The 11,246-nt window shown below is 48.8% G+C and overlaps 2 protein-coding genes across 10 annotated transcripts in view; one reads left to right on the forward strand and one right to left on the reverse strand.

Annotated features, from left to right (window-relative positions):
- The window catches only part of RREB1 (ras responsive element binding protein 1), a 142,311-nt gene that overhangs the window by 97,657 nt on the left and 33,408 nt on the right, over positions 1–11,246 (forward strand). For all 9 annotated transcript variants that reach the window (XM_084875597.1, XM_084875593.1, XM_084875594.1 and 6 more), the window contains 2 exons: positions 720–864; positions 1,318–1,454. In XM_084875597.1, the coding sequence (XP_084731723.1) occupies positions 720–864; positions 1,318–1,454 (282 nt within the window). The remainder of the gene's footprint in view (positions 1–719; positions 865–1,317; positions 1,455–11,246) is intronic.
- Positions 1–11,246, reverse strand: part of LOC311618228 (histone-lysine N-methyltransferase SETMAR-like) — a 407,000-nt gene that overhangs the window by 16,510 nt on the left and 379,244 nt on the right. The gene's annotated exons all lie outside the window — the stretch shown is intronic.

An 11,246-nucleotide genomic window follows, 5' to 3' on the forward strand; every position in this document is an offset into this window, starting at 1 on the left:
GGAGAGAAAATGCAGTGCTGGTAGATTGGGGGGCGGGGGTGGTGGTCCTGGGGTCAATATAAAATTATTAGTTGGTTTGTGAGCTTGTGTTATATGGGAATTCTTTCTTTTGTTTTTAAATCCTCACCTGAGGATATTTTTCCATTGGATTTTAAAGAGTGGAAGAGAGAGGAAAAGACTGAGAGAAACATCAGTGTAAGAGAAACACATCAATTGGTTGTCTCCTGCACATGCCCTGACCAGAGCCTAGGTCAGGGAGGAGCCTGCAACCTAGGTACATGCCCTTGACTGGACTCGAACCCAGAACCATTTGGTTTGCAGGCCGACACTCTTATTCACTGAGCCAAATGGGCCAGGGCTCTTGGATTTCTCTATTCTATAGAATTATGTGTCATAAAATAGTCCATTTTGCTTAAATAAGAACAGGTCATCAGATACTTTGTTTTCATCTCATTGGTGCCAGTGAAGTTCATGTATATCTCCCAACAGACAGCAACGTATTAACATTTTTGGATAGTAGTTGCAAGAGATTTAAGAGGATTCAAGGAGGTTATAGATTTTTAAAAGAGAGAAGTTACTCTATCAATTATATGTCATATCTCTTAAAAACATTTACCAATGTCTAAATATAAAATATAAAACACTTAAAAGAAATAAACCAATGCATTTTTTGTTGTTGTTGCTAAATCACATTGTGTGTGTGTGTGTGTGCTTTCCAGACATATGAAGATTCATGAGAAGGACCCGAACAGTGCGACCACGGCAGCCCCACCATCCCCCCTGAAGCGCAGGCGGCTGTCCTCCAAAAGGAAACTGAGTCATGATGCCGAGTCAGAGAAAGAAGACCCAGCGCCTGCTAAAAAGGTCCTCTCTGCTCCCAGCCCTGATGTGCCTAACCATGGGACTCTGGGTAGAAACACACCTAGTCTTTATGTTCACAGTGGGGGCTGGCCTGTGCTTCACACACTCTGTAAGGTGTCTATAGAAGAGGGCGTGTGTGCTTCCTCAGCTTGTTTTTTCCAGCTAGATTGGGAGCTGCCCCAGTGTTAGGGACCTTTCTCCCAGTGCCTGTCAGGTGCTCTGTAAATGCATGTTGAATGGATGAGTGGGTTGAGGGTAGATGGGTGGGTGGGTGGGTGGGTGTTATATTTGGTGAGTGTTTGATGCATGAGTGAAGGACTGGTCAGGTGCATCCTAAATACCCAGGAGGTGGCCCCCTTTGCTTTTCGATGGCCTCTGGACTGAGTGTTGGCAATGCCTCAGAGGCCAGCCCACGTGGGAAGCCTCCTTCATGATTTCTTTTTCCTCTCCCCAAAGATGGTGGAAGATGGGCAGTCAGGTGACTTGGAGAAGAAGGCAGATGAAGTATTCCACTGCCCAGTGTGTTTCAAGGAGTTTGTTTGCAAGTATGGACTGGAGAGCCACATGGAGACCCACTCAGATAACCCTCTAAGGTAGGAGGAAGGGTGGAGTATGCCTGCACTCGGAGCTCTTTCCCATCCGTATGACTACAGACCGGGCTGAAATTACTTCACCTGAGTATGAGGATGCTAGTAAGGCCATTAAAATGGTGTGTGAGCCCAGCCAGTGTGGCTCACTGATTGAACACCGACCTATGAACCAGGAGGTCATGGTTCAGTTCCTGGTCAGGGCATATGCCCAGATTGCGGCCTCGATCCCCAGCGGGGTACTTGCAGGAGGCAGTTGATCAATGATTCTCTTTTATCACTGGTGTTTCTCCCCTCTCCATTCCTCTCTAAAATCAATTTTAAAAAAATGTTGAAAAAAGATGGTGTGTGAAGTCGGCTGAAGGTGTTAGAGCACATGTGTCAAACACAAGGCCCGCGGGCCAAATCCAGCCCGCCAGGCCTTGCAATGTGGCCCGCACCGCGCTGTCATCACTGCACTCCGCTGTCAGTTTATGACATTGTCAGTTTATGACTGTTCAGTAAACCATTCAGCCCGCGATTTAGGCTGGATTTTAGATTTTGGCCCCTTCTCTGATTGAGTTCGACACCCCTATGTTAGAGAGAAGGTGCTGTGGCCTTCTGAGACCTTCACTGAGACCTTCACTCCTGGGAGGCCTGTGCACACGCTTCTCCTCACGGGCTTTTGGGCAGCAGACCCTCTGTCCTCACAGAAGATGTTGCAACCCAGATGACGTTAGCTGTGCAGGAGTTTGCAGTGAGCACAGGAAGCAGAGCAGGTGCCGTAGGTGCAGGAGGCTGGACTGGACTGAGTGGTAGCACAGAGTACGGAGAATGCATTTTGGTGTGAGACCAAGTTCAACTTCACTTGACCTAAATGAAGCCCATCCTAGAGAAACAGTGATGGGGGACAGTTCTGCTGGTCAGCCTTCAAGGTTAGGTCTCCCCATCCTCCCTCGCAGAAAGCGCACATGCTGATACGACTTCCCGCAGAATTTGGGTTGTGGGGGGCGGGGCACTCAGCTTTCTTTCCCAACCTTCCCCGAGAACTTTTCATCCGGTAGAAAGCCCTGTGTTCCTAGTGAGCAGATAGGCTTGGAACCTTTTCCTACGCAGCTGCCACTTTTAACGTTTGTAAGCATTGGGGTCAACTCGGTGCCGTTGGGAGCCTCTGGTGCCGTGTGCGGCTGGAAGGCATGTCTGCCAGGGTCACCCAGGGCAGACGTCCTCATGCAGAGCTGCGGCTTCAGGTTTCAGGAGGCAGCAGGGGCTGTGGAAATCTGGACGTGTGTGTGGACCACATTGCCTTCCTGCGATAATGTTTGGTTGTGACTAAGGAGTGAAGAGGTCTGAACAAGCCAGACTTTGTGTTGAGGGAAAAGTCTAATTAATTGTACAGTAACGTAAAGCTGTGTCAGATATCATTATCCTTAATCACATTAGCTTGACATTTTTCCATCAGGGGAAAAAGGATTTATGACAAGTTTAAACTGCTGAGCAATTGAAGTGCTATAAAATGTCCCTCCATAGCTCCCCCATTTCGAGAAGTTGCGTGATGCGTGGAGTGGCCAGTCCCTGGGCCCCACTCGGGGCTGCTCACAGGCGACTTGACCAGCTGCATCTGAACCTTGAGGAGAGACCAGACGACCCCTGCGGGCCGTTTCAGGCCTTCAGTTAGGTGAATCCAATACCTGTCTCTTAACAGTTGTTCTTTGTCTACCAAGAAACAGCATTTGACTCTTTTATAGGCCCTGTAGTTCTGAGGGATTCAGAAACTAGACTTCGCGGTTTTATTAACATCCACAGCATTCCCCGCATGTGGGCTTGTGGTGGGTGGTGACTATTGAAATAGCTCTCCAGACTGAGGACCTGAGCAAACAGAGGTGAAGTTACCTGAAGTCACATGATGAGTCATGGGCATGGGTAGGAATAGCCGGGGGACCCCCAAATCCTGTCCCTGCAAGGTAAACGCACTGCTAGTCTCCAGTTCCTACATGTTTAGTTTCACTGCATGCTTCATTCTGTGTTTAGATATCACAGGAACCACCCACTTGCCCCCCTTCTGGGTAATTCTGCCCTGCGGGGAATATAACAAACGTCTCAGTAGAGATTGTGGGTGGCTGGAGCCGCACAGCACAGTGTATAGCAGTGATAGCGAAAGACCAGGTGTCCCCTTCTTATATGCCGGCCTGCACCTGGGTATGGGTTCTCCTGGCAGAGCCTCCTAGACAAGCAACTTCTCCAGGCAGGGCTGGGCTTGCTGCTCAGAGAGGCTGGAGATGGGAAATGCACTGGGCACAGTGGTTCTCTGCTGCACGACTCAGTGGGTAATTCACTCACTGTGACACCAAAGCCACCGGGGCCACCTAGGCTGTGATGTTGAGCCTCAGGTCCTGCCTGTTTTCATTCCCTACTCAGGAGTAGCACCTTTGTTTGGTGAGGGGTTGACTGGAAAAGTTTTGTAGTCTGGCAGGGCCTCAGCCCCTGTTGGCAGCCCTCCCTCCCACCGGAGCCCTGGCTGCTGCACCCACAGCGCCCGGTAATGGCCATAGGAAGGGCTTGCCTTGCTTCCATTTGTGGGGCAAGCAGGCCATGCCCTGTCTAGTGGCTGTTGCTAGTTGGGGTGGGGCTTGTGTCTGGAAACCAAAAGGAGCTGATTACAGAACATAGTTAATTTCCCTTTTCTCCTCATTGCTCTGCCTTTCCACATAATAGCCTGCTATCAAGGAGATCGTGGGGGCAGGCAGGAGCCAGCAGGGCCCAGCCATGCAGTGAACTGTGACAATAGCTGGTGGGAGAAACTGCTTAACCCAGAGCTAAAATAGGCACCAACTCCATCTGCAAACACCAAAGGCAGCAGAACCACAGTGGGATAGATGCTACTGGTTTAGACAGAAAGTTTATAACTCAAAACAGCTGCTGGCTTCTCTTCTCTCCTGCCCTTACCCCCACCCCCAAAACTGGAAAGATGCTTGTTGTTTCTTAATAAAAAATGTTGAAATCTAAACTCATATAAACGCTGGGGCCGTTGTCTTCCATTCCCCTGTGTTTCGAATTAACGAAGTGCCAGTGTAGAAGGACAGCAAGACATGGGGCTGCTAGTGGTGATTCTAGCTCTGTCAGGTTATTGCCTGGGCCCTGTGACTAGCAGTAAACTGGCCCTCTGTGGGGCTCCCCAGACAAGGAGAAGCACAGAGCTTATGGAGACCTGGCATTTGGAATCGGAGGGTGATGGGCAGGAGTGTTCGGTGAGCAGGTAGATGCAAAAAGGACATCCCTGTGTGAGGATGTTTCAGGGTGTTGAATTTCTTGCTTGATTATAAGAATAGAACAGAATAACAGGCCGTACACTTCCATGAATAAAGTTAGCTGGGAGGGAAGTGCAGGTCCATGCCCACAGGTAAGAAGAGAGCCATGAATATCATTTTAAAATTTCTAGTATCCACTTTTAAAAATAAATAAATAAAAAGAAACCGGGGAAATTGATCATGCTTTGTTAATTATACCAATACTAGAGGCCAGTGCATGAAATTCATGCATGGGGGAAGGGGGAGGTCCCCCCTCAGCTCAGCCTGCACCCTCTCCAATCCAGGACCCCTCCTGCGGAATGGCCTAAACCGGCGGTCAGACATCCATCTTACAATCTGGGACCACTGGCTCCTAACTACTCACCTGCCTGCCTACCTGATCTCCCCTAACTGCTCCCCCCCCCCATCACTCCCAACAGCTACCCCCTCACCCCCCCAACAGCCTGGTCACCTCCAACTGCTGCCCCCTGCCACCTTGGTCACCCCTAACTGCTCCCCCCCCCTGCACTGCAGGCCTGGTCACCCACAACTGCCCTCCCCACCAGCCTGGTTGCCCCCAGCTGCCCCCCCCCCCGCCAGCCTGATTGCCCCAAACTGTCCCTTCTTCCCACCCCTCCCCGCCAGCCTGGTTGCCCCGTGCAGCCTGCTGTTCAGTCATTTGGTCATCCATCCGGTTGTCTTGGTCGTGACGGCCCCTGGCTTTTTATATATTGGGATTATATATTAGGCTATCCAACATATAATGTCAACGTAAGTACAATATAAAAATTGTCAGCAACATGTCTCAGTCTCTTACTTATGTACCAAGTCTTTGCAGTCCAGGTGTGTGGTATGACACAGCCCATGGCAGTATAACAGGCGTGTTTCAGGTGCTCAGCAGCTACCTCGTAGGTGCAGGCCTAGGACAAGCCCACCACCAGCAGGGATGGCACCACGGCAGCGGCTTTGCTTTGTTGGCCCCTGGTCTTGTGTCTGAACGACTTATGTCTGGCTGACTGGGTTGGGCTCGGACCAGTGACAGCTGAGTGGTCACCATGGTGATGCGGCTGCAGCTGGTGGCACAATCTGGCAAAAGTTATTGTACAATCTTTTTTTTTTTTAATTGATTTCAGAGAAAGGGGCGGGGAGAAAGAAAGACCAAAGAGAGAGAATCATTGATCAGCTGTCTCCTGCATGTCCCCTACTGGGATAGGTGGTGTCAAGCCCACCGTGTGCCCCTGACTGGAATGGAACCTGGGACCCTTTAGTCTGCAGGCTGAAACTCTATGCACTGAGCCAAACCGGCTAGGGCTTAATGGCTTCTTGATTGAAAGAAATCAGGTAATAATTTTTCAATCATTTTAGCAAATGATTGAGTGCTTATTATATGTCAGGTGATTGACTAGATATGAGAAAAAAATAGTGATGCTGGAGATAGGACCCCTCAAGGACTAGTCTGAAGCAAGTAAATGAGCAGTGAAAAAAGCAAAGGGGACAGACTGAGGCCTGAGGAGCATGGTGCCCGTTGTTCAAGCCGAGGGAGCCGATCCCGCTGGCAACGCTTCCCTGGGCATTCCCCCTGGGTGTGGTAGTGCTCCTGCCACCCCCTGCTGGAGGCCCTCTCCATCGAGTCCGTATGGTTCTTGGTTGTCTGTGAGGTGATTTCAGATTTGAAGGCAGTGCCCTCAAGTCCCTGTCAGGGGTTAGTCCACGGGAGCCCCAGGGGCTCTGGCGGGCAGGGCGTGGGCGGGGAGGGGCGTGCTGCTGAAGGTGTGGACGGGCTGGGCCTCCTCCTCTTGGCAGTGGAGAGGTGCCAGCACCTTCTTTCCTGAGATTCTCCCGTGTTCCAAAGCGTGCCTGACTCCCTTTACTGCACCCACACACAAACCCAGGGCCTGCAGGAAGACCCTCAGACACAACAATGGTGTTGGTCCCACCTTGTTAAATGCTATTCTAAAATCAGGGAAAGGGAATAACAAAATACTGGTCAGCGTTTTGTATTGAGTCTCAGGGGCCTGAGGCTGGCCCGTTGGAAGTGGATTTAAAATGATGCTGGTGGCAAGGTTGGAGGGAAGGACCCTTCCCTCTCCCCTCCTCCTTCCCAGCGGGCTTAGAAGCTGGAGGCACCTTTCTCAGTATGCCCCCTCTCCACCTGCCTAAGGATCTTCTCTGTGACCTGGGCTGTGCCGGGCAGGGTTAGCCACCGGCTTCTGGGCTCACCCCACCCTGGATCTGCCTGGGCTTCATGCCACACTGGTTTGGTTGAACAGTCTAAGCAGGGTGTGGGGACGCGGTGTGCAGCCGGGAGGATTCCTGGGCGTAGGGAGGGCAGGCTGCCGCCCACTGCTGGCCAGGGCCCTGTCACAGGGCCTGCACTGTTGCTCCCAGCAACCGAGAGAGATTAGTGCAGCTGTTGGATGTCAGTTCTCAGCTGGGACAGAACTGGAGGGGGAGTGGGCCCAAGGGGAGAGGAATGTCTGAGCCGGGCAGGACTCTGAGGAGAGGTTGTTTGCACTTAGCCTTCTTGCCTCCCGAGACAGAGCAGGAAAAATGAAGCATGAAATCCCTTTAAAAAAAGAATGTCAGTCTCTCGATTAAAACACTGTAATGAGCAAGAAATCCAGAACCTCGGGAAATTGGCCAGGGTGAGCAGCAGCCGTCTCAGCTAGGTGTTTTGCAGGTTCTGATGTCGGGGCCTGGGCCTGCTGGTTGCTTGGGAGTGTTAGTGCTAAGAAAGGTTGCCAGCGGAGCCGCTGTCCAGTGGCAGGAGTTGTAGAAGGAGCTGGGCACCTGCAAGTAACTGTCTTCGGAACTGACAGCGTAGCAGAGTAGGAAGGAATAGAGCCGTTGGCTCCATCCTTGCTGCCTGGCAGCTCTGTAGCCTCCAGCAAGTTGAGACTCAGTTTTTCCATCTGCAGAATGAACTTCAGGACTGTTGTGAGGGGAAAGGGGACAATCCACATTCCATTATATTGTAACATGCTGGATGAACATTTACCTCTAGTACTATATTTAGAATGTGTCCTTTCTAGAATTTTAAACCTTGCAACATGTACAGTTATGGTCTGGTGACACGTTTTGGGTACCCCATTCCAATGACATTAAGGAGTGAAATTCCGGAACTTCTCCCAGGTACTGCTTACTTGACAGAGAACATGAAAGCGGATTGTCCTTTACTTATTGTTATAAAGGGTCTCTTTTATTTAATTTTGCTTTTGTAAATATTGGGAAAATTGAGTGGCCATTTAAATTAGGTTTGAGTCCTACCAATGAAATTTTGTAATTCTGAGTCCTACCAATGAAATTTTGTAATTTTGTAATCACCCCACCCAGGCAGATCAGGGTGGGGTGAGCCCAGAAGCCGGTGGCTAACCCTGCCCGGCACAGCCCAGGTCACAGAGAAGATCCTTAGGCAGGTGGAGAGGGGGCATACTGAGAAAGGTGCCTCCAGCTTCTAAGCCCGCTGGGAAGGAGGAGGGGAGAGGGAAGGGTCCTTCCCTCCAACCTTGCCACCAGCATCATTTTAAATCCACTTCCAACGGGCCAGCCTCAGGCCCCTGAGACTCAATACAAAACTCTGTGCTGAGAGCCTAAAAGCTTGAAGGGACTTTATACCTTTATTTTTTTTTTAATATAGTTTATTGATTTTTTACAGAGAGGAAGGGAGAGGCATAGAGAGCTAGACACATCAATGAGAGCGAAACATCGACCAGCTGCCTCCAGCACACCCCCTACTGGGAGATGTGCCCACAACCAAGGTACATGCCCTTGACCGGAATCGAACCTGGGACCTTTCAATCCGCAGACCGACGCTCTATCCACTGAGCCAAACCGGTTTCAACAGGACTTGATACCTTTAAATAATAGAACCCTCATCATTTTCCTTAGATTGTTGGAGAAGCCTGAGATGCTAAAAAAAATTTCCTGATATTTGAAATTTACCAGAGCATTTTTCTGAAAATACGTTTAGTATAGGGAAAAATTTTTTTACTCTTTCTTGATGATGGGTTCACCCATCTGACCCTTACCTGACATAATGGCAGAATGATTTGAAAGTCGAGTGCCTGTTGTTTATTGCTTTAGGCTACTCTAAAGCTTTTTTGTTAACTCCAGGATTTTCATCTTATTCTGGAGAGTTAAAGTCACTGATGAATAAAATATTATGGTAGTTTCCCTAACCAGTTTGGCTCAGTGGATAGAGCATTGGCCTGTGGACTCAAGGATCCCGGGTTCGATTCCGGTCAAGGGCATGTACGTTGGTTGCAGGTACATCCCCAGTGGGGGGTGTGCAGGAGGCAGCTGATTAATGTTTCTCTCTCATCGATGTTCCTAGCTCTCTCTCCCTCTCCCTTCCTCTCTGTGAAAAATCAATAAAATATATTTAAAAAGATAATAAAAATAAAATAAAATATAGTAGCAAGCACTGGGAGGAGCTCATCCTAAAATTGTTTAGCTACAAGGTTTATTTATTTTTGTTAGCCTTATTTTTTATTTCTGTAAATCCCATTGCTGATAAGTTTGACTCTTAATCATTGATGTGTATACATGCTTCCTGCACATTTTGAATGTTTTGGCAAGGTTGTTTAGAAGCTTGTTAGTGTGCCCTGGCTGGTGGCTCAGTTGCTTGGAGCACTGTCCCTGCACACCAAAAGTTTGTGGGTTTGATTCCCAGTCAGGGTGCATACAAGAGGCAACTGATGGATGTTTCTCTACCTCCCTTAACCTCTCTCTTTAAAAAAAAAAAAAAAATCAGTAAGACATATTTTAAAAAAAACAAACAACAATACAAGAAGCTTATTAGTGGTTATCAGTGTTGATGCCTATCCTGGTGATACCTTTTCTGATAAGTGCCTGTCAGCACTGCTGGCTCTACTCAGGGCTTCTCGTACCCACACTCCTTACACAGAACGCCAGACCAGGACACCACATTGGTCACTGCATTTCTACCCAGGGAGGAGCTATCCCAAAATGGTTTAGCCACAAGGTTTATTAAATAAATAAATAGCCTTAATTTTTTTATTTCTGTAAATCCCATTGCCTACAATTATGCTGTGTTCTTATTTTTAAATATATTTTTATTGTTGATAGTATTACAGAAACCTCCCATTTCCCCTCCTTTTCCAAACACCCCGGCGCCCCATCTCCTCACCTCCAGGTCTTCACCGCCCTATTGCCTGTGTGCTGTGTTCTTAGAAGAAAAGAAAAGAAAAGAAAAAGAACAGATACCATAGTGCCCTGCCTCATTAAGCAAGCTGTGGTACATGCCAGCTCTCAATTCAATGAGTTTAAAATTTTAACTTTTTTTCTTTTTAAGACTAGTTGGAGACCTGGCTGTGAACAAGAATATCATTTATTTGCCATAAAGTCCTTTGAGAATTGCAAGGACAAAGCTCGGCTAACTAAGGCGAGTACTTCCGTGGCCGGCAGCACTGGCTGCTGCAGCCGGTCCCTTGCTGAGCTGTCCCTCTGCCTGTGGCAGCCAGGGGCAGGGCTTGGGCACTGGCTGACGGTCCAGGTCTCTTGGTGGCTTCAGGATTTTGCCAGTTCACTGTTCTTGTGGGAGTCAGACTTCTTTACTGTGTTAACAATGTGTTCTTTCTAGCCTGGCCAATGCCAAGGTCAGAGCCGATATGCTTTGGGATTTTGCTTGTTTTGTTTGATTTCCAAAAGAGAAGGGACAAGAAGAGCTAAAGTATGAGTTGAAGGCTCTCTGGGATCATGGTGCCTCCCTCCAGCTGCCAGCATTGGGAGCCCCAATCCCCCACATGCTTCCCTGGGGCACTTTCCTGTCCTAGGGGGAACCCCGCCCCCCCCACCTCAGCCCTCTCCTATATGTGCTTCACACATACCCATGCCCTTCACTGACATTACAAGTGGTGCTAAGGGAGAGAGGAGAAGTTGCAAGCAGCTGCTTTTCCCCTCTGCATGCCCCTGACACTGATAGCTGCTTCTTTCCACACACCCCTAACAGAGCTGCTGGATCCCTGCCCTGGTCAGAGGATCCCCTCGAGGAATGGGGATGCTAAAATCTACTCCAGTATTCTAAATTAAGTTTCATACTCTCTTGTAGAAGCATTTGCTAACATGTGCTAGAGTTCAGGTGTTTCCTGGTGAAAAGGCTCTGGTGAGGTGCCTTAGGGTGCAGAAACACTGTTTCTGTGAGCAGAATGATGGGTGTTCACATTCAGGTGATCCTCCTTTTATAAGTTGAGGACAGGCCAAATGTTAACTTTCATCCCTGTGTGACACTTGGAATCTAATTTCGCCTTTACTTAAATTGTCCTTGGTGGTTTTTCCACTGCTGGATTTTTGTTTTCCTTAGAGTTCCTATTGCTGTGTGAGATTTAAAAAGAAAGGAAGCAGTGTGTTTTTTAGAAGAGTTGATAGAGTTCTGTTAGCTTGTTTAAATCCTGCGACTAGATACACTTTCTCCCAAATTCATTTGTCCTACCGAGAGCAAAGTTCCCATTTTGGAAAAGTTACCCTCAGTTGGCTACCTGGGGCCATCTCTGTTAGCAGAAAACCAGGAGCA

The sequence above is a fragment of the Pipistrellus hanaki genome (assembly GCF_964339955.1).
Source record: "Pipistrellus hanaki genome assembly, chromosome: 2".
NCBI lineage: Eukaryota > Metazoa > Chordata > Mammalia > Chiroptera > Vespertilionidae > Pipistrellus > Pipistrellus hanaki.